Source organism: Physeter macrocephalus, chromosome 20, assembly GCF_002837175.3.
Source record: "Physeter macrocephalus isolate SW-GA chromosome 20, ASM283717v5, whole genome shotgun sequence".
Taxonomy (NCBI): Eukaryota; Metazoa; Chordata; class Mammalia; order Artiodactyla; family Physeteridae; genus Physeter; species Physeter macrocephalus.
In genome coordinates, this window is record NC_041233.1 from 78,015,863 (window position 1) to 78,038,285 (window position 22,423).

Sequence of the window (22,423 nt, forward strand, 5' to 3'; positions counted from 1 at the left end):
GCCTCTCCCGTTGCGGAGCACAGGCTCCGGACGCGCAGGCCCAGCGGCCATGGCTCACGGGCCCAGCCGCTCCGCGGCACGTGGGATCTTCCCGGACCGGGGCGCGAACCCGGTTCCCCTGCATCGGCAGGCGGACGCGCAACCGCTGCGCCACCAGGGAAGCCCGGGCCCCGTTCTTTGTTGTGTTTTTTAAGTGGTGCTCTTTTGTGATTTGTTAAATTGAGTGAGAATCATCTCCACGTGGCCTACTACGTGTTGAGATTATAGAAACAAAGAAATCTTGCTGCCTAAGGATAAATACCCTATAGGTTGTAATATTTTCCCTGAGAGAGATGAATGACCTGGAATGAAGACCTTGACTGTTTCTTGTAACTCTTCTGAGCATTGTGTTTAATGGGAAGTCAGAACTATAGTTTAGATACTCAGGGCCAAGCGCATCATAAAAAGTAAGTGACAGAACATCAAAGTCTCTCTACCTAAGAAACTAGTGAAGAGTGAGCATCTCAGCAAATACACCTATAACATCTTATACAATTATGTTGTTTTCCAGAGTTACTATGTTGGGATATTAATTTAATTTGAAATTCTGGTAGTAAATACTAGATCAGGAAAATTATATAAACAATATGCCTGTCTTTTTTTTTTTTAGTATAAGTATAATCCAGCCATATTAAAAAATTTGAAAAATAGAAAAAGGAAAAAGAAAATCATTTATCCTAATATATTCATTCTTGTCAGTTATCCTGTGCATATTTTACCAATTTATAAAATTGGGATACAGATAATTTTTGTCTCTTTTTATGTTTTATCTATATATAGTAAAATTCCTCCTTTGTGGTGTACAGTTCTTCAAGCTTTGACAAATGCATAGATAAGTATGTCTACTGCCAAAATCATGGTACACAGCAGTTCCATCAATCCAAAAATTCCCTCTTGCTGCCTCTTTATAGTTAAGTTCTCTCCTGATTTCAGTTCCTTAGTATCTCAGGGAGAAAGCATTCTGTCTCCTGCTAGGAAGTGTGACATCAGCTACAGGTTTTTGTAGATCAAGTTGAGGATGTTCCCTTCTATTCCTAGTTTGCTGAGAGTTTCTATCATAAATGAATGTTAAATTTTTGTCAGATGCTTGTGCTATGTACATTGAAATGACTGTATCATTTTCCATCTTTAATCTGTTAATATAGTGGATTACATTGATTTTTTTTTTAATGTTAAACCAGCTTTGAATCCCTGGGATAAACTAGTACTTTGTTGTGGTGTATTGTTTTTTTTATGTATTGTTGGATTCCATTTGCTAATATTGTGTTGAGAATTTTTGTGTCTATTCATGCGGGGTATTGGTCTATACTTCTCTTGTAATGGTTTTATCTGGTTTTCGTATTCGAGCAGTGCTGGCCTCATAAAATCAATTGGCAAGTGTTCCCTCTCCTGTTTTTTGAAAGAGATTGGAATTTATTGGTGAAACCATTTTAACATAGAGTTGGCTTTATGAAAAGTTTTAACAATTAGTTCAATTTCATTTCATAGATACAATATTATTCAAGTTGTCTTTTTTCTTCTTGAGTTTCATCTGTTGTCAAATATATAGGTTCACAGTATTCCCTTATTAGCCTTTTAATATCTAAAGGAGTTTTTAGTGATAGCCCTTCTCTCATTCCTGATATTAGTTTTCTCTTCTCTTTTTTTTTTTGGTCTGGTTAGAAGTTTATCAATTTTGTTGATCTTTTCAAAGAACTAGCTTTTGGTTTGGTTTCTCTTCCCCCATTGTTTGTTTATTTTCAGTGTCATCGATTTCTACACTTAATCTGTATTTCCTTGCTTTTATTTTGGGTTTAATCTGCTCTTTTTCTGTTATTTATTTATTTATTTTTGGCTGTGTTGGGTCTTTGTTGGTGCAGGTGGACTTTCTCTAGTTGTGGTGAGCGGGGGCTACTCTTCGTTGCGGGGCATGGGCTTCTCATGCGGTGGCTTCTCTTGTTGCGGAACACGGGCTCTAGGTGCGTGGGCTCAGTAGTTGTGGCGCACGGGCTTAGTTGCGCCGCGGCGTGTGGGATCTTCCTGGACCAGGGCTTGAACCCCTCTCCCCTGCATTGGCAGGCGGATTCTTAACCACTGTGCCACCAGGAAGTCCCTTTTTCTGGTTTCTTAAAGTGGAAGCCTAAATTACTGATTTGAGACCTTTTTTCTTTTTAAATATAAGTATTTGCCACTATAAATTTTCTTCTAAGCACTGCTTTTGCTATATATCACAAATTTTGATATATTTGCCTTTTCATTCACTTCATAGTAATTGTTTTATATCCCCTGAGATGTTCTCTTTGATCCATGTATTATTTAGAGGCATGCTGCTTAATGTCTGAATATTGTGACTTTCCAGATATCTTTCCATTATTGATTGCTTTATTTTAATTGCACTATGGGCTGAGATCATAACTGCATATGATTTCTCTTCTTTCACAGTTGTTTAGATTTGTTTTATGGCCAAGAATATGGTTTGCCTTGGCAGGTGTTCCATGTGCACTTGAAAATTATGAGTAGCCTACTGTTTGGTGGAGTGTTGTGTAAATGCCGGTTAGGTTTAGTTGGTTCAGCATGTTGCTCACGTCTTCTGTATTCACACTTTCTGTCCATTTGTTCGGTCAGTTACTGAGAGAAGCACGTTGAAGTTTCCAGTGACTATTGTGTGGATTCATCTGTCTCTCCTTTCGATTCTTTCAGTTTTGTTTCACATATTTTGAGGCTCTATTAGTCACGTACACATTTAGGACTGTTATAGCTTGGAGAACTGAGCCCCTTATCTAACATGTGATGTCCATCTTTGATATTAATATAGCTGCTCAGCATTTTGGTTAATGTCTTTTTCCATCTTTTGCTTTTGACCTAGCTATGTCTTTTAAATTAAATGTGAGTTTCTTATAGATCGCGTATGGTTGAGTCTTGCTTTTTTAATCCAAACTTATAGGTGGTATTTTTAGACCAGTCACATTTAATGTGATTATTGATGTAGTTAGATTTAAATCTATCATCTTGCTAGCTATTTTCTGTTTGCCTTTTTCTTCCTTGAGTTAATTGAACATTTTCTGTGATTCCTTTAATTTCACTATTGATTTATTATTTATACCACTTTTAAAGTTTTGGTGGTTGACCCAGCGTTTACATTCTTTTTTTTTTTAAAGGGCTTCAAATGCTTGGCTGATTGATTGATTGATTGATTGATTGATTGCTGTGTTGGGTCTTCGTTTTTGTGCGAGGGCTTTCTCCAGTTGTGGCAAGCGGGGGCCACCCTTCATCGCGGTGCGCGGACCTCTCACTATCGCGGCCTCTCTTGTTGTGGAGCACAGGCTCCAGGTGCGCAGGCTCAGTAGTTGTGGCTCACGGGCTTAGTTGCTCCGCGGCATGTGGGATCTTCCCAGACCAGGGCTCCAACCCGTGTCCCCTGCATTGGCAGGCAGATTCCCAACCGCTGCGCCACCAGGGAAGCCTGCGTTTACATTCTTAATCGGAGGCAACCTTCAAATAATATTATACTGCTTCCCATGTGTGAGGACTTGAAAACAGTACGCTCCCAGTTCGTCCCTTCCATCATTTGTACTGTTATCATTCATTTTACTTTTACATGTAATAAACAAACAAATACACTGCTACTGTTTTTGCTTAGATAGTATGCCTTTTGTCTATATAAAGTTTTAAGAAAACAAGGAGTTTTTTTGCCTTTATTTATTCCATTTCTAGTGCTCTTAGCTTCTGTGTAGATAGACCATTTTTTTGTGTGGTATCATATTTTTTCTACAAGAAAAACTTCCTTTATCGTTTTTTATAGTATAGGTGTGCTAGCAAGGAATTCCTCCTTTCTTGTGAAAGTCTTTATTCTTCAGGTTTTAGAAGATCTTTTGGCCGGGTATAGAGTTCTTTCTACACTTCAGAGATGTCACTGCATTGCCTTCTGGTTTGCCCATTTTCTCACAAAGTCTGCTGTTCTGGTCTTTATTCTTCTGTATGTCATGTACCTTTTTCGCTCTAGCTGCCCTCAAGATTTCTTCCTTCTCTTCCCCCAGCAGTGTGGGCATTATATGCCTAGGTGATATGATTTTTTTTTTCCCTCCTCAGTGTGTTTTTATTTCTTCTCCAATTTCTCGTTCTCTTTGGTTCCACTTATACCTATATTAAACTGTTTGATACTGTTCCACAGCTTTTAGGTGTTCTGTTTTTTACAGGTTTTTTCTTTTTGTGTTTCAGCTTAGGTGATTTCCCTTGGCCTGTCTTCAGGTTCACTGTTTGTTGGCTCAGTTTTGTGTCATGCGGCTGGACTCGTTGAAGGCGGTCTTTGTCCGCCGTGTCCCTCATTTCTGGTATTTCCCTTGGTGCTTTCTTGATGGCTCCCCTCTCTCTGCTGAACTTACCAACCTGACGCTGCATGTCGTCCACATTTTCCATTTGAGCCTTTTAATCGTTGTCATTTTACATCCCCTATCAGATGGTTCCAACACCTGTGTCGTGTCTGAGTCTGGTTCTGTTGCTTCTTTGCCTCCTGGCAGTGTGTGGTTTCCTTGCCTTTCTACATCTTGTAATTGTTTGTGGGAAACTGGGCATCTCCTGTAGGATAGTGGAGACTGAGGGAAGTGAATATTAAGCCTGGCAAGTTTGTACACCTGTCTCATGCTAGGCCTTCAGCGTGGGGAGTTGGAGTTCCTTTTTCAGGTCTGGCGTTGAGCTGTGCTTGAGATTTTCTTGTTGCCTTGGTTACCTCCCGCGCCCCTCTGGCAGTGCCTGGGTCGGGGTGGAGCAGCTCTGTGGCGGCTTCTTGTAACGTCTTCTCCAGCTTCACGTTTGGTCTTCTTCTTCGTGTAGCATCTCAAAGAGGGCCTGTCGTCATGCTCTTACAGCTCCCAGCTGTATTCCACTCGCTGGTCCCTCAGTGCTCTGTAGCTGTTAGGGAGGGGAGGGGGAGTTGGCCAGGCTTCTCACTTGTTTTGGGTAAGCCCCAGCCTGGGGCAGACCCCGTGTCCCTGAGTGTCAGGGGTGTGGCCTTCCCCGTGCTCCCGCCCCTCCCCCAGGGCTAGTGTTTCTTCCCTTCCCTTCCCCTGTCTGCACTGACCTTCACCACCAGCGCTGCTCCCTCCCCACCCCCGCCCCACATATTCACGCTTCTGGCTCCTGCGGAGAAGGGTCTGGTGGGTTTGGGTTGCCTGCCCTGCCCCCTTGCACCGCTGCAGCCGCTGTTCCCCTTGCCCAGGCCTGCACCACAGGAGCGTGGCCTGGGACTCTCACCAGGCTCTCACATCAGCTCCTGCTGGGGCTCTTGCAAGCCCCTCCCTCACCAGCCCTCTCTCGACCTCTACCAGCTCATTAAGGATTTTAGCTAAATTCTTCTTTCCGTGTCCAGCTGTGTCCGCCCCAGGTGGTGAAGAACTTTCCTGTCTCTCCCAGTGTTAGCCTCTCTGTCCTTAGTTTTCAGACTGATTGGTGGCCCTGCAACCCCAGCTCTCTGATGGGTTCAAGCAAAGTCGTGACCTTGTAGGTTGTCCTGCTTTTATTGCTGTTTTTGTCGTAAGGGTGGGAATGATACTTTTCCAGCTCTCTACATCCTAAGCAGAAACTTCCTCTCCTAATTGTTTTTGAGTAATTCTCTCTGGTCTGAGAAGAGCGTTCGTTTTGAGAGGAGCACTGGGTTTTCGGCGCGCTGCCGGCTCAGCCCCATTGTTAACCCTGGGAGGCTACTCCGCGTCCTGTTACTGGTGCACAGCAAGGGTAGCCGACACACCCATCTTCTGAAGAACCAAAAGGCAAAGGAGGTGTGCGTGTAGTGACGCACAGTGGAAAAACTCATGGTTTTTCCTTTTTAACAGCAGTGGGTAAATTTTGAGAAATTTTTTACTGGTTTCCACAAAGTGGCAGTATAAATATATATGAGATGTGAGAAACACAGTGATTCATTGGCTTTCACAAATCCATGGTTTAAGTAATTGGCTAACACGTAACAGTTCAGTCTTATAGTATCCTTTATACTCGTTAACAGTCATATGCATATGACCTAAGTCATTTTTATTTTAGTGGAGGGTCCTCTAACCTTCTGTTTATTCAAGTTATTACTATTCTAGTTAAAAAGTTTTCAACTAAACTTTACACGTGATGCATAAAGTCCTATTTAGCTAATCTGTGTTAGTTTCTTAAGGTTTATTAAATAAAGGCTGTTAAATGTGCTGCGTGTGTTAATACAGTTAGGATGTTGACAGGTTGCACAACGTAGAGACGTATTGACTCTATGTCAATGAGAAACAGTCAGTGACTGTTTCTCTCATGTTTCACTGATACACACATGAACATCTATAATTTTATTGTGGAGAGGAGAACATCCTGTGCTGCAAGCCCAGTTATTTCACCAGGAATTAATGAACATTCCTTTTTGGAGTGTAGGGAAATCACAATTAGCCTTTAAAAGAAAGGCAATAGTCATATGTTTTTACTTTGACTGTTTCTTCCCTTCCCTCCCACCAAAAAAAAAAAAAGAATAGAATAAACTGAGCTTGGTAATTTAATTCTTAGAATCCTAAAGAATTGGAAAGAAATCTAAGAAAATTAAGATGCATTTAATTTAAAACAATTTTTGTGATTGTGTAGGCACTTACGACGGCTGTGTCAGCACTGTCCTGCCAGAAACACTAGTTTTGTCTGTTCGGTTGTGTTTTTTCTTTTTGGATCAAGAATTTATTTGCTCTTGTACTGCATTTTAATATGCACTGCTTTAGCCTCTTGACCTTTTTCTGGCTTTGGGGTTTAATATAATGAAAAAGTATAAAAAATAGAAGTAGTCTCTGAGGGTTTCGATGCCCTCTGCCACAGTCAGAGAACAGACCCTTTAGATTTATGGGTTTTCCTGGCCAGGTATGTCCATCTAATATTTGGTTAAGAATAGTGAAAAGGAAAATAAAAGAATGTAGGTTACCTTTTGGAAAAAAAGGTAACCCTATGAAATGATAGGATGCCTCAGAATAGAGTTCATGGTTTCATTAACTCTGTGTGTGTGTGTGTGTGTGTGTGTGTGTGTGTGTGTGTGTGTGTGTGTGAAGATACCGTAATGTTTATTTCTGCAGGAAAAATAAACATGAACAAAAACAAATCATTTATAAAACTGAAAAGGACAATACCATTGTAAATCCTAAATAACACAGCTAGAACTGTACTTCATGTCAGTTTTTATTAAGCATGGTCAATTTTAAAATGGTCCAATACTGGCAATTTCATACGGTTCAATAAAATTTGAAGTACATAATAGAGAGCTTAATGGCATAGGATAAATTCTTTTCTTTTACTTCACGTTGCCTTTTTCACTTTCCTGGACTGAACAATATGGCTGTTGATAATACCTAAGTTTTTGCAGTATAGGGAGAGAAAGAGAGAAAAAAAGATACAGAGAACTAGAAGCGCAGTGAGACTGAATGTTAGAGAAGAGACTGAATTTGTCTTAGGCCTGAACCTGGTTCCTAGAGAAGCGACTTTGCGCAGCTCCTGCTCTCGGACCAATCAGCATAGTTAGTGCGGGGGTGAGGGCAAAGCCACTGCGGAACGGGGTTCTGAGGGTTCACCCCTGCAGGTCAGAACAGAGCGGTGACCAGGATAGTGATCACTGATAGGTGGACAGACAGCCCAGTAATCGTCCTCCAACGATGTGAGTCTTGGAGCTGCTATTCCAGTGCTCTGTCGGGGCTCTGTATGAGCCCTGAGATAAAGAAGTAATATGAAAATATTTAACATCAGGTAGCAATCAATCAGAAATCAGACCCAGGTTGTGAACAGCTGGCTGAGCCATCGCAGTGCATCCCCTGAAGAGAGTATGGGGTCCTCATAAATATGAATATCACTCTTCCCAGAGTTAGTTATTTTGTGGACCTGGGCAGGTTTCATTAACTATTGATGAGAGTTGCTTAAGGAAGGGAATGATGTGTAGAAATTGGAAGATAAAGATTTAACATTCAGAATTATGATCAGAACAAATCAAAGGATTTTATAGTTACGATCTCAGAAGCCCATCAGTTATCCTCAGGCATCCAGCTGAAATGAGAGCGTGACGTCATTGTCCACAGAGACCACTTCATATTTCAGACAGTGTTTCTAATTGTTAAGTGCTATGGCCTTGATTACTGTCAGATAGGAGTTTAAATGTCTTATAAGGTTATCGGAGGTTTGTGAATGTTAACCTTCCCCCCCCCACACACAAAAAACCCCCAAAAAACCTAAAACATACCCATCTTAGGCCCGAACTGCAGAGAGTGAATACGTTTTGAACGGTCATTTTTACTGTGCCGTGGGTGGGCGTGGGGCAGAGAGAGCAGGAGACGTGCCTGGTGAAAGAACGAGTGCGACGGAGAAAGGGGTGTGTAAGAGGGGAGCGTGGGGGGGCTCCCGCTGGCTGCCAGCTGGGCCCGTGCGCAGGCCGGCCGCAGTGCCGCGGAGGCGGGTCCTGTCGAAGAGCAGTAGTGGAGCCGTGAGAGAAGCGGGGCTCCTTACGGCCTGAGCCTTGATTTGGGGCAGAAGGGAGGGTCCGGGCTGCTGCTTTGCTCTCTGGCGGGCCTGACCAACAGGCACTCGGGCGAAGGTGGAAGATTTGCACGTTGGCGAGTGGGAAGAATGTAGCGTTTGACGTCAGAAAGCATTTTGACCTTGAACCAAATTATTTAACCCTCTGGGCTTAGTTTTCACATCATTTAGTTTTTCGTTACAAAATAATACCAGTGCTTGCTCCCCCGAGGTGACGGGGTCATGGGCAGATCTTGTGTGCGTGTGCGCACTCTCAGCTGTTCTCTGCATGTGTGGCCAGGGCTCTGCGTTTATTACGTCCGGACTCAAAAAATAAAAAGGATGCTAGAAATGAACTGCCGTGTGATTGCTAGTCTTTTTCAGTAACATAAATATAACCCGTCGATCTACCCTACTGGGGAGAGATTTTCAGAATAAACTGCAAACTTAAGAAATTTTTGTTAAGACAGCTTTGAAATGGAAATTCCCTCTAGAACTCTGCAGCTGAGGGGCACGCTTCACACGGAAGCTGCGCGTCATTTCGGCTAGACGGGGGGCAGCGCTCGCGCCAGGGCAGCAGTCCCGCAGGCGCCCTAGGTGTGCGCCCGGAAGCTGTACCGCGCGGCTTCTCACCCTCGCCTGGCCCCGCTGTGTTTTCTTCACAGCACGTGTCATCTCACAGTCTGTTCTCTTCACCGTCTTGACGTGTCTTCCCCCAGCCCTTCCCTCAGTAGAGTGTGGATTCCATGAAGGCGGGGGCTCTGGGTCTGTTTTGTTCACGACCGCGAGTAGTTCCTGGTACCTAGTAGGCAGTCGAATATTTATAAAAAGAATAATCATTGGCTTTAATTGATGTTTGAAATAAATGTTTAAAAACAGGCCCATGAGCAGTCAGTGGAGTCGGCATTAACAGAACACCCGCTTCCATGTGGAAAGTGATGACAGGGCTGCCGTGTTCAGCGTCTGGATTTCTTTTACAGCCGTGGGTGGGCATCACTCTGCTTCATCTCCCTCTCTTTTTAACCCAGTAGTAACCTTGAAGAAGATGTGCTCCTCAAAACCAACAAGCAGATTTACTCCCAGCTTCTAAGAGCTACTGCGAACAAAAACGCGTCTCTCCTGGAAAGAATCGACATTCTCGTCCGTTCGCTGGACCAGCTGGCTCGTGGCGGCGGCGGAGACGGCGGTGCTCTTCAGTGACTCCCGCCTGGGGCCGCGTCCGCAGAGATGCTGTCGGTGCCTTCTGCACTCGGGGGCTAGTGTGGCCATTTGGTGCTTCGTTTCATTAAATATGAGGGAAATATCCACTTAAAACAGGCACGGCAGTGGAAACAGAGTTCTCGTTTCCCGTGGCAAACAATCCTGGTTGAGTTCTTTGGCTTCCTCGTCGGAGGTGCCAACGTCAGAATCAGACCTAGAGCTCTCCAATTCGTTTCTTTGAGAAGCATGCGGTACCTCAGTATTAATAGACTTGCTGTGAGGCAGTTAACACTTTTAAGTATTTTTGAAGTACCTTAAGCTACATGGGTTTAAGAGAGAATTATCTTGGCTAAATGTTACTTTGGTCAAGGGAACTTTTATCCAAATGATTTTAGTGGTTCAGGTCGGTTAAAGAAACTTCCTGTACGTCCACAGTGTTCCCTTCTCAATTGCACAGAAAAAGCCTGCCCTTTTTAAGCTTCGGTACAGGAGTTTTCGAAGACTAGCCATTGCGCAGTTCTCTCTCTAGTGCATGTTCTGAACGGATCTGCTTTTCTCTGACTTTGTATGACACTTGATCAAGAATTGGTACTCCCCCCACTTTTTTTTTTCATTTTAAACTTGAAACTGTGAATAAGGGTAAGAAAACTATTTTGAATAAATAAATTATTTATTTAAAATGTCTTTGTAGTTTTCCATTTCACGTTCTTCACGTTGAGTTTTGATGTGAACTGGTTTAATTTTACAAAGTGAAGATTAAAACGTTAAAAATAAAATTCTGCCATCCACTAAATTCTCACTAGAATATTACACTTACTACTTGCTGCTACGTGGCTCTTGTCCAGTTGCTTAAAACATACTCTATTTTTCCAGTGCCTACAGCATGCAAGGCTGTACTTGTCATAGTTAATTAATCTCAGTTTCAAGAAAGATAACGTAATCTACAGATCCAGCATGCTCTTTGCTGTTGGGTTGATGGTTTGGATTTACGTGCCTGACGCCTCTAGACAAGAGCTTGCCCCGCCACCAAGTCCACTGGCCCGGCCTGAGTGTGGGAAGACATGCTGCCCACCCCCCCGGTGCCACGTGCACATGACTTTCACTGTGCAGCCCCCTCCACTCACTAGCCACGCCCTTCTGAAGAGCTCCGAACTAGGCTGGATAACTGGAATAAACTTGTTTTAAGCTGAATTTTTACAGACTCCTTTTTCGTACACTGAGATTTTCAGATACTTTCACTGGTGAGTTGACAGCTCTCACTCATAGCCTGGCAGAATTATCACTTGCCATTTGTCCGCTTCCTTGTAATTATGCAGTTTGCATTGTCCTCGGGACAGATTTGCATCACCTAATCGCTGAAGCATTGAAAGTTTTGCCTAAATTGCAAGGCAGTTGTACAAAATCAACGATGTCTCCTATCGGGACAGCTGTCATTCTTTTTCCCCTTGTGGCAAGCACACACACACAATAAAACTCTTGTTAGTTAAACCTGGACATGTCCATTGATTATATCTAATTTGGGCGGTTAATGACTTCCAAAGGATATTCTACTTAGGCAGAAAGAAGCTGGAGTTCACGATATTAGAGTTGCTTATCTTACCTCTCTCCTTAGCAAACAGCCTTTCAGTCAAGAGGGAGATGTGCTTTTAAGCAAGAAGATATCAATTCCAGCTCTCTTCATTTGTCAGAGCAATAACATGAAAGTTCCTACAGGGGAAGAAAAGGTCCTTTTAAAATGTTTTTGTCACTTGCTGATTTTAATTTAAATTAAAGCTTTTTAAAGTGCCTGTGTTGGGGCTTCCCTGGTGGCGCAGTGGTTGCGCGTCCGCCTGCCGATGCAGGGGAACCGGGTTCGCGCCCCGGTCCGGGAGGATGCCGCGTGCCGCGGAGCGGCTGGGCCCGTGAGCCGTGGCCGCTGGGCCTGCGCGTCCGGAGCCTGTGCTCCGCAACGGGAGAGGCCGCAGCAGAGGGAGGCCCGCGTACCACAGAAAAAAATAATAAATAAAAAAAAATAAAGTGCCTGTGTTTTAGCCGTGACTTCAGAAGTATGGGGTATTTGTGGCCTGATCGTTGAGTTCTTTTTCAGTTTAACTTCAGTGCCCAAATTTTGTCCTTAATACATATGACTTTGGGGGGTTTGTTTACGTTAAGAACAGGTAATGGTGGCCATATTATGTATTGCGTAGAAGTTAAAGGAGCATGATGCCTAAGATAACTGATACAGGAAAAAGAAAGTTATCCAATTAGCTTCAAGAGTCTTATTTTGGTAGTCTAACCCTCGGAACATAAATAAGCTGCCATATAAAGTGTTTCCTGCCTTGAAGAGGGAGGAGCACATTATAGGAATTACAGCGAGCTGGAAAGCTGTTCTGTTCGGGGCCATTTGGGAGGCAGGTGTGTTTATTCAAACGAGCACCACGTGGATGGAGAGAGTGCAAGGGCACTAGGCTGGGGTGAGGAGAAGGAGGGTCAAGAGCGACAGCGGCGGTCGACCTTTGGCCAGACACAACTAGGGAACTTCAGTTTCTTTATCTAGAAATGTGCACAGCAGTATCTGTCCTGCCACTGACAAGAGTTGCGAAGAGCAAGAGAGAAATACACATGAAAACCTTTTGTACACTGTCAAGTATTAGAAAAAGATAAATTGTTAGGATGGGTTTTGGAGTGTAGTTGATTCAAATTCTGTGATCTTTTCCATTGAATCCCTGAGTTTGCAGTAAAATCATTTCCATGCCCTTGGGGTTCTGGGGGCGAGTGGCATCTCCCGTGATTGGACCCATGGCTACGGCTGCCTTCCTGTCTCCCGGTGAAATCGGGGCCGAGGTGGGTGGAGGGACAGACGGCGCGTGTTGGAAACGTGACCACAGAGCCCTAGACAGTGGAAGGCAGACGGATTCCTCAGGATGCTTTTCCTAACCTTTCCTAAAATTTTTTGTAAAATTATTTGTTGAGAAATTTGATTTTCCAATCAAGTAATTTAAAAGCTCAAGTACTGCTTTTTCCCCATTGGGTTTTAAGTTAAGGAGGCATATTTGCTTCAGTTACTAAAAATCTGGTTTGTTTTCTTTGTAAAAGAAATCGGACTTTTTCTCTTAGAAATCCTCTGGCTCTCCATTTGCCTATTTTTCTCATCACGAGTTCAGGATGCAGGAATCGACGTCACAGACGTCAAGCCACTGCTCTGAGCTAGACTGCTTGGGAACTAAGCCACTCGAAGGCAGCCAGGAATCTGTTGTCTGTCCCTGCTATTGACAACTTTCCAGCATGTGCTGCCTTTGCAGAAGAAGGCGAGCGGTGAGTGCAGGAGTAGCCAGCTGAGTCTACATTGACAGAATGGCTTTGTGGCTCTATTCCCGGAAAAACCTTAATAATCATCGGATAAGGGTCAGGGACTTGATTTCTAGTCACATCGATGCAAACACTTGCAAAGCAAAGTTAAGACTGGCTTTTCTGGAAGTCATTGATTTTTAGGTTAATTTACAGCAATGAGGTAAGCAAATCTGGCTTTGCGCCAAATTTTGGGGGCTTGAAGTTCTTAATAATTTTCTGTATGATGGGATGATCTGCCATGGCCGTATATATAGGTCTGCAGTAATTGAAAACAGCTTTTAACTAAGAACTTGGTCATCTGACAAATTTCAGTCAAGGATGACAGAAGCAACACCAGGCTGGAAAGCCTTCTATTACGAGGGACCCTTTGAAGAAGTAAATGAACTGCTTTCTTCGGTCATCAAAGGCATCGTCCAGGGACTCGGGATGCCAGGAAATCCTTCTGAAATCAATCTGGGGTAGATTCTTCCCCGTTCATCTTCTGTCTGGGCCTGGTCCTTGTCACTGTCATATCTCTGGTATTGATTTTCTGAGAGCCAGACAAGTTTTAATGTGTTCTATTACCATTAAGTCACAGGAAACGACAGAGACAGCTTTCAGTGTGGGCCCCAGCCATCCGTGCTGTTCTGCCATGATCCCAGGAGAAAGCAGGGCTTGCAGCATCCGTCCGAGTGGCCTCTGCTCAGAGCAACGACTCCCCAGGCCTTGAATCGCCTCTGGATTTAACCCCAGGAGTCGATTTCTCTTTCACGTCTTCGCCGCAGCCCTCAGCCCATTGGCGCCCATCAAGAGCAAAAACAAAACAACAAAAACCATGCAGTCCTTCTTCACATCGACATCTTATCTTCCTTCTCCTTCCTTTATAGTCTAAAGATTTTTCCTTTACATGTTAGGGGCCCATGGATTGTCCCGAATCATTTTCCTATCCTAATTAATATATCCTCTCTTTTTAAAGAAAAAAAATCATGATGCTTATTATTGGATTGTTCTTTATTCCAGGGTTTTAGAATCATCTAGTTCCACCACCAGCCCCGTTTTTGCAAATGAGGAAACTGGAATAGAGGTGAAGCAATTCACCCCAATTCAGACAGCCTAGGTTGAAGCAGGGATACAGCCCGGGACTCCCAAATTTTACCCAGGTGACTTTACCCACTGTCCTATGAATATTTTGTAATTTTGCTTCGTTTCATTTTAAGATCCAAATGCTAATTTCATGCTCTGAAACAGCGTAGGATTATTTTAAGCGGTCCTTATTTGTTCCTTGCCCTGAATATTTGGTATATTGTCGGCGTGCAATAGCATAAATCCACTGAGTTAGATACTTTTGAGTTCACTACTCACAAAGCATCACAAGCAGTTACATTCCTTAGCAACCAAATATTCAATATATTTGGAAAGGTTTACCACTGAGAAGAGTGTGACATGTCCGGCTAAAGGTGCGATTCACTCTAACTGGAATGATTTTTGAATTTAGAGTATTCACAGCAAGTTAAATTTAAGATGTTTTTTAAAGCTCCAAGAATGAAATACAGCTGTAATTACAGAAACCCCCATGATGACCTAATTCTGTAATTGAGATTCTTTGAGTGTTCCCAATATAAGTTCTGGACTTCTTAAGGCACAGAAAGATGTGCTTACAACTCCGAGAGATCCGAACCATCAAAGTCCACTCTGAGGCCATTTCTTTATGTCACTGAACTGAAATAATTCTTCCTTTGTGTGATGTGAAGGAAAAGGACAACCAGATTCATGCACAGGTCTCTTATGGCAACAGTTGTGTGCAGAGTTCTTTCAGTTTGGCTCCGGCCTCAACTCTTTTTGAGCAATTTAAAGAAGTGTGGTTCTACTACTAGGATTCAGGCCGAGGGAGGGCCCACGACTTATTTCTGGGTGGCCAGAGGAAGGCAAAGCAGCAACCACAAAACTGTGTGTGTGATTAGACTGTGCGCATCTGGTTTGCACAGGTGGCCAGCCTCCGCCCCGGGCACGGAGGCCGGGAAGGCCCCCGGCCGCCTTCTCTGTGTCACCGCAGGCCCCACCTCAGCTTCTGTCTCCCGGCCAAACACTGCTCCTCCCTGCTCAGTGAAGTCCCCCCGACTTCCATGCGCCCAGGCTGGCGGGTCTCTCCAACCCGGCCTCAGCCGCCCCTCCCAGGGCCCGGCTGTCTCGCAGCCGCGCCTCATTCCTGCTCAGCTCTGAGGCCTTCCTTCTGCTTCCTGAGTCTGTACCCCGGCCTCGCCTCCCAAGACAGACTGAAGAAACAAAAAAGCATCTGACCTACCATTATTGTGCCTTAAAACTTAGCAATAACCCTTTAATCTTATCACATTTACCCAGGCAGCATTCACACTTTCAGCTGTGGTCTCGTTCTTTATTAAATTTGAAATTAGCTTTTGATCGGAAGCTAAAAACTTTCTGTAAAACAAAAACTAAGAAGATTAAAGGCAGAATGAAATTACGTAAGGTGTCACGCCGGCGTCTTGTACTTCCCACGTGACTATGATATGCGACATTTACACAGAGCCAGAGAGAGATGGCCTGTGCCCGTGGGGTCCACTCTGCTCCCCTCCTGCCCCTGGGCTTCCGTGAGGAGCCTCGTGTAGCTAAGTGAACCCCCTCGTCGAGTGGAGCTGGCTTGGCAGGCTCTCCATACCTTGTGATCAGAGAAACGTGACCAGAACCAAACTCTAGCTTCTGCTCACTGCACGGTACGTTATCGATGTCAGCGTACAGTTCTCAACTCTACTGTCAGTTGTATGCTCTCTGTATAACACAGATAAGCATACATAGAACTCTGACATATATGTCAATTGCACGTTTTATATATTTAGTCATTTATAAAACTATGTATATAGTTATAGGGACTTCCCTGGCGGTCCAGCGGTTAAGACTCTGTGCTTCCAGTGCAGGGGGCACGGGTTCAATCCCTGGTCAGGGAACTAAGATCCCGCATGCCATGTGGCACAGACAAAAAACAAACAAACAAAAAATATGTATCAATATATAGTTATATATATCAATTACATATGTTAGTTATATTTATCAATTTACTTAATCAGATCAATATATGTCAGTGAAAACAGATCTGAGTTGTGATAAGTGGCTACGTAGTGTCCACCATGTGGCCATAACTCTTGGGTCTAAGGACACTGACTCCCCCCCACGTGGCAGGGTTTTTCTTCCATCCTTTTATCAAAATCTCAAACTATGTTTTGATTAGAAGACAAACCCTAAATATTTTCTCTGAGGGAAACCAGAACACGCAAAGCTGCAAGACTTAGAACAAAATGATGCAAAAATTTCATCTAGACATTCTGCATTTCCTGGGAGGCGAAAATAAACCTAAATGCAGGACAGAACTGAGAAGCCTGTGATTGGGAGCTGGTGTTCTGAGGGCTGATGTCACACAGCCTGCGTCCTGACGGGTCTCAAAGCCCCAGAACCTGCCTGTCCCTCCCTTGAGCTCTGGCGGAAGACGGCACATCTGGAAGTCAGGTCTCCCTCTAGATGACAGTGAGATCCTTCTTAGGACCACAGAAGCGGGGGATTTCTTACTGAAGGGTCTTGTTCCCTACAATTCAATTTATTTTTGATTTATTTTTATTTGGTCTCATGCAGCTCAGGACGCCTGGACTCAGGGAGGTGTTGCTTACCGTTCGAATCGTTGGCTTTTCTCAGGGAGTTACTTCTCTCCTCTCCAGTGATTACCAGGCCTTCGAAGGGACTGGCTTCTCAAGGTTCAGATTGTTTGCTTATTAACCAAATTGCTTATTCCAGGTAAACTGGATTTTGAGGAAATCAGTTGGATTTCAGAAGAAAAATAGCTGAGGGAGGCGTGTGACCTACAATAAAGAGAGAATAAGGGAGAGGGGCTCCTGGCGAAGGTGGCTCCTGGTCTGTCTGTGCAAGACACTCTCCACCTCGGAGCCGGGGGAAGGGTTTGGCGGGGAGCTTCTAGAATTTCCTTAAATACTAAGACGGCATGACCTACTTGTCATTGGGAGAACTGACATTTTTTTCCCCTAAAACACATATCATTTACAAAGTGGGTTTGCACATTCTCAGCACTGCACACACAACATTTTTGAAAAAAAGACATTCCCTTAGTTGTTCCCACAGGAGATTTTTAAGCCTGACTCTGAAAGTGAACATATTTCAGGAGGCCCAGGGTTTGGGAGCCAAGCCACTGGCTCAGATGTAGGCCTGTCTGTGATTTGCAACTGCACGTTACTGCCTGTGAAAGGGGGAAAAAGAGTCCTCCCACCATGTGTCCTTCTGACTTCCTTCTCTCTAGACTTCGCATTTCAGTCCCTTTTCATCCACAAATAAACCCCTTACCCACCCTGGAGCAGCTTAGGAAGATTTATCCACGTTTTACACGCAGAAGGCTCTGTGGTTTGGGCTCAGGCGCCCTCCACTGAAGGAGGCATATTGAGCTTGCTAAGTGGCTGGGCACACGGTGAGGGCACATTCGCTGCTCTCAGCACTTCTATGCCCGGGTGTGTGCGTGACGTCAGGAGGATAATTGAAAGGCTTGACTTCAAGATTATGATCACCATGGCCGGAGGCTTACTGATCGTTGCAAGCCTGCTGATGTGCTGTGTCATCTGTCTTAGCTGCAGAGTGACTAGGGCACTGAAGTGAGCAACGAGGGTAGAGTGGCTAAACCCCCCCCACAGGGGATCCTGGGGCTCTGTGCTGAGCGGGGTCATCCCTTGCCCCGTGGCCGCACCCCGGGTGAGGTCAGGAACAGCAGACAGAGGCAGTGCGTGTAAAATCTTGGCTTCTTCCCCTTCTGGCTTGGGGCCGTGAGCTCATAAGTCGAATGTTCTCAGCCGGGTGGCTCTGTGCCGCTTTGCTGTCACTTGGCCTCACTGAGTTTACCCTCCGCTGGCTAATTCCACAGCACTGCAGACTGAGCACTGCAGACTGTGTGAATGAGTCTCTGCCTCTGTTCACCCAGAGGACGGGCCGAGCTGAGCTCCTCTCGCCTGAGCTGGGGGGCTCTCGGGGTGTCCTCTCGCTCGTGGCCTTGGGGACGGTGAGGGGGGCCTAGAGGACTGGGGAAGCTGAGCTGTGTGGAGCTCCTGGCTGACCCGACCATGGGGTGCAGGTCAGGATCATTAACTTGCAGCTCTTTCCAAAATGTTTTTCACTTTATCTGGCGCCGAGGAGCAGTTTTCCAGGAGGTAAAGTGAACGTTTCCAGTTTGGGGAAGTTAAACCTGTGAGGAGGATGGGACCCCAGGAGCCCAGTCTGGCGGCCTGCGTGCTGCCTGCCCTTCTCGCCTGCACCTCCTGCCTGGAGCTGGTGCACACCAGGCACTGGTGGTCAGACCGGTCAGCCCTGGTGCCACGTCCCTTCTCATTTATAAAATGTTTGGGGGGGAAAGGATTGGGGAGAAGGGCAGAGAGGTATCATCGAGGGCTGAAGTCACATGACACCACTGCCCAGCCGAGAATCTCTGACAATTGTAAGAAATGGATTTAAAGAAAAAAAAAAAAAATCTAATTTTTAAAATAAAATCTCTGAAGGAAAATATGACCATCAGTGACACTGACACAAAAGGCAGGCGACTCGGTTTCAAAGAAGGCCATCCTGGGACTCCACTGTCAGGCTCCTGGCGACAGAGCCTCGAGAGTGAAGCTGTGGACTCTGCCCCCTCCCCCGGCCACAGTCCTGCTGAGCAAAGTACAGGCCAGCTCTGCTGAGCTCAGCTGCCTCCCGACTTCGTCCCTTCACAGTGTGTGCAGCCCCTTGAGGGCAGGAGCCGAGCTGTCTCTGACCCCCAGGTTCCCAGCCCATGACCCAGACTCATTAGGTGTCAGGGGTCATGACCCGATGTCACCTTTGCACCAGATAAACCTCTCAGACACAGCAGTAAATCCTGAATAGCATTATTTTGCTTATTGGTAAGAATATGTTACACATTAGAATTTTTAGCAAAATGATTTCCTGCTACTTTATTTTCTAAAAAACCGTACACATCGCAATGTTTTTATTTTACCTTCCATTCACAATTAACATAATGGCATCAACATTTAACCTAACAGTTGGCACGGAGCCATTATTTTAACTCATTAGGTGGGTTACTACACGTAACTAATGAGTTACAGCATCTAAAACTTGGAACAGCGCCCGAGAACGCATCCCATCGTGATGAGCTCAGCTCTAAGGTCCAAAGGGAACACCTTCAACCCACTGCTGACCACCCCGGGCCCGCGGCCCAGCACTGCTTCGGCGCGCAGATTCCCGCACGATGCTTTACTCTCTTCCCAAAGGTCTTCCTCCGCCAAGGCTCCGCGGCACCGGCTGGGGTGGGCGCACAAGAGCCCGTGTAAAGAGCGAACGCGGAACATGGCGAACCCTCTACACACCTCTGTGCAATGTCTGCTCCCGGATCTGTCCTCTCCCACCTCATGTTCTGTCCCTTCTGATCTGCGAGAAGGACACGGGAAACCTGGGGCTGGGGGCTCTACCAGGGTCGCGTGGGACTCGTGCCGGCTCCACGGCCTCAAAGCGAACCCTTCCCAGGCTGGGCCTGTACCTGGCGAGCCCCTGTCCCGAGGTTGCCAGTCACTCTCTCCTACCAGCCACAGGCAACGAACCAGCGTAACCCTGGGCCGCAGGAGGGACTGTCGGCCTCTGGGAAACGGTGAGCAGAACCACGCGTGGCCTCTCTGGGTTTAACTTTCCCGAGAGTTGCAAGTTACTGAGACTCTGCCTTCTGCCGTCCCCAGTATCTGCAGAACCAGGGGTCCTTCCCCAGTCACTTTAAAACTCATGTTTGCCTACCCAGCCCTCACGTTCTAAACTGCTAACAGGAGTCCCCAGCCCAGCTGCCAAAGCCCAGGTTGCCCGCTCACAGCGATGGCCAGGAAATGGCCAGGAAACCTGCACCCTCGATGCCTGGCTCACCTCCCTCTGCCTGAGTCGGCACCAACCCTTCCAAATCCCAAACTGATCTCCATCTTTCCGAATCTGCCCCGCCTCTCCTTAAACCCTGGTCACCTCCTCTCCAAAAGGTCACTTCAGGCTGCCATGCGGGTGAAAGACATTTAGCAAATCCTTGCCGCCCGCGCCCAGCCCCGCTCTCACCCTCCCTGAGCCGCCTCCCGCCCCTCTGCCCCCGTGGGGTGATGCGGCCCCTCTTCTGCAGCGCACGCACCCTTTCTCACCTTTGTCTCCCCGTCCGCCTCCAGCCGGGTTTCTCGTCTCCTCCTCCACAGCTCGGCGCCTGTTTCGTACTTCTCCAGCTTCTAGACTCGACCAGGGACTGCACCCTGGCCAGGTGCGGTGGTTTACAAACGTGGCTGCAGATGGGAACCACCTGGAGGGCTTCTAAAACGCCTGCTGCTTGGGCTTCGCCCTAGGAGACAATTAAGTAGAAAGGGGGTGGGCGAAGCAACTCCCTCTGCAGAAGCACGTCACGTGGTCCTCACGTGCAGCCAGAGTTCCTGATCGTGGTCTAGCCTATTTCACTTTGATGTTACAGAGAAAAACGTGTGTAAAACGCAGAGCTCTCCAAATTATTTTACGCAGTCCTCCGGGACAAATGGCCTCCCTGCGTGACCAACGCCACGATCGGTTGTAGGACACACCGCTCACCCCACAAGTTCCCTCTGGCCCGCACCCTGCGTCCCCCCGGTCTGCGTCAGGCGGGCCCTGCACTGCACACAGCACTCTCGCGTCGGCTCACGCAGTCAGTCCTCCTGGGGCGCTCTCGTCCCCGCGAGGTCCCCGTCCCAGTCCTGCCTGGTCTGCTGCTCATCCCAACTGGGACCTCAGCTCGGACTAGCAGCGCTGCAGGTTTTCCCATTCCCTTCCCACAGGGTTCACCAGCGTCCACTGAAAAAGCCTGCTTTTCTCCTGCTGCCCGAGTCTAGGGGGGCAAGGCTGCTGGTCCCGGCAGTGCGCGCACGGGTATGAGGAGCACCTCTAGGCCCCGAGGCCACTCCTGCTGGCCTGACCCAAAGGGCGGGTGATCAAGAATAAATGCTTCTCAATTTGTTGTCTGACTCAGGTCAAATTCCAGAGCCCTGAAATGGTGGTTTGTAAGCGTTCCGTCCAATTCTACCTTTGTTTTCTGCTGGAGAGGATGAGCCTCCCCCTCCCGGCCCTCGGCCCTGCACGAATTCAGTGATACGGTGAGGCACGCACGGGGCTCCGCCCCAGGTCAGAACAGATTCCCTTCTGCTTCCTGCGCCATCCACACCTCTGGTCTCAGAAGGGCTCTGAGGCCACGGCAGTGGCCTCAATCCTTGAGAATAATGGAAAGAAAAGGAAAAAATTAAAAAGGAAAGGAAAACTATGGTCATCGCACTTGGTAAAGTAACAAAGCAGACTCCCGTGGTTCAGCATTATTAAAAGGATTTTTATACATCGCTTTATAATTTTCAGTTCTGCTCATAATCCTAAAGGTTTGTGCCTGCTACTCTGCCTTAGCCAAAAGTACAGGAACCACTGTTTCTATAGCAACTTGACCTTGCCCTGACCCCCAAGCACGTGATCAGGGGACCGGCTCACCCAGTCTGGGCATCGTCGACCCTACAGGACAGTCCTTTATGGGACCGAGACAGGCTGGGCCCTGGGCCCTGGGCCCCCTCGCTGCAGTGCTTGCAGCTGGACAAACGTCTCCTTGAGCAACAAAATACAAAGAAACTATAAGGGAGTAAAAATAACTGCGTGCATGTGCCCTTGGGGCGAATTCTGGGCAACAAGATACAAAAAGACCCCCAAAACCCAACTGCCACTTCTGAAGACCCGGGAGCAAAAACAGGGTACTGCGCATGCCCCCTGCATTCAGCGCCACCAAAGCGGTGGGCAGACCACCTAAGGCAGCCCTGCAGCCCGGCCCCTGGACACACCCCTCCCCTGCCCCGATGTCAGGAACAGACGGCCCTCCACACTCTCTTCCCAAAGGTCTTCCTCCGCCAAGGCTCCGCGGCACCGGCTGGGGTGGGCGCACAAGAGCCCGTGTAAAGAGCGAACGCGGAACATGGCGAACCCTCTACACACCTCTGTGCAATGTCTGCTCCCGGATCTGTCCTCTCCCACCTCATGTTCTGTCCCTTCTGATCTGCGAGAAGGACACGGGAAACCTGGGGCTGGGGGCTCTACCAGGGTCGCGTGGGACTCGTGCCGGCTCCACGGCCTCAAAGCGAACCCTTCCCAGGCTGGGCCTGTACCTGGCGAGCCCCTGTCCCGAGGTTGCCAGTCACTCTCTCCTACCAGCCACAGGCAACGAACCAGCGTAACCCTGGGCCGCAGGAGGGACTGTCGGCCTCTGGGAAACGGTGAGCAGAACCACGCGTGGCCTCTCTGGGTTTAACTTTCCCGAGAGTTGCAAGTTACTGAGACTCTGCCTTCTGCCGTCCCC

General features: G+C 46.8%; 1 protein-coding gene and 1 long non-coding RNA gene across 8 annotated transcripts in view; one reads left to right on the top strand and one right to left on the bottom strand.

The window, feature by feature from the left end:
* Positions 1–11,300, top strand: part of EDRF1 (erythroid differentiation regulatory factor 1) — a 42,644-nt gene extending 31,344 nt beyond the window's left edge. For 3 of the 5 annotated variants that reach the window (XM_007122020.3, XM_028480904.2, XM_007122022.3), the window contains one exon: positions 9,543–11,300. In XM_007122020.3, coding sequence (XP_007122082.1) covers positions 9,543–9,714 — 172 coding nt within the window. In that variant the 3' untranslated portion in view covers positions 9,715–11,300. The remainder of the gene's footprint in view (positions 1–9,542) is intronic. The other 2 variants (XM_028480905.2, XM_007122023.2) reach the window with 1 other exon arrangement.
* The window catches only part of LOC102990677 (uncharacterized), a 23,325-nt gene extending 1,443 nt beyond the window's left edge, over positions 1–21,882 (bottom strand). Inside the window, exons 1-5 of one of the 3 annotated variants that reach the window (XR_003677402.2) lie at positions 21,571–21,882; positions 21,122–21,304; positions 20,223–20,413; positions 16,698–16,886; positions 11,315–11,421 (exon numbers count right to left, since the gene is read on the bottom strand). This is a non-coding gene — a long non-coding RNA (uncharacterized lncRNA). Of the gene's footprint in view, positions 1–11,314; positions 11,422–16,697; positions 16,887–20,222; positions 20,414–21,121 lie in introns of all 3 variants that reach the window. The other 2 variants (XR_003677401.2, XR_448773.4) reach the window with 2 other exon arrangements.
* Between the last annotated feature and the right edge of the window lie 541 nt (positions 21,883–22,423).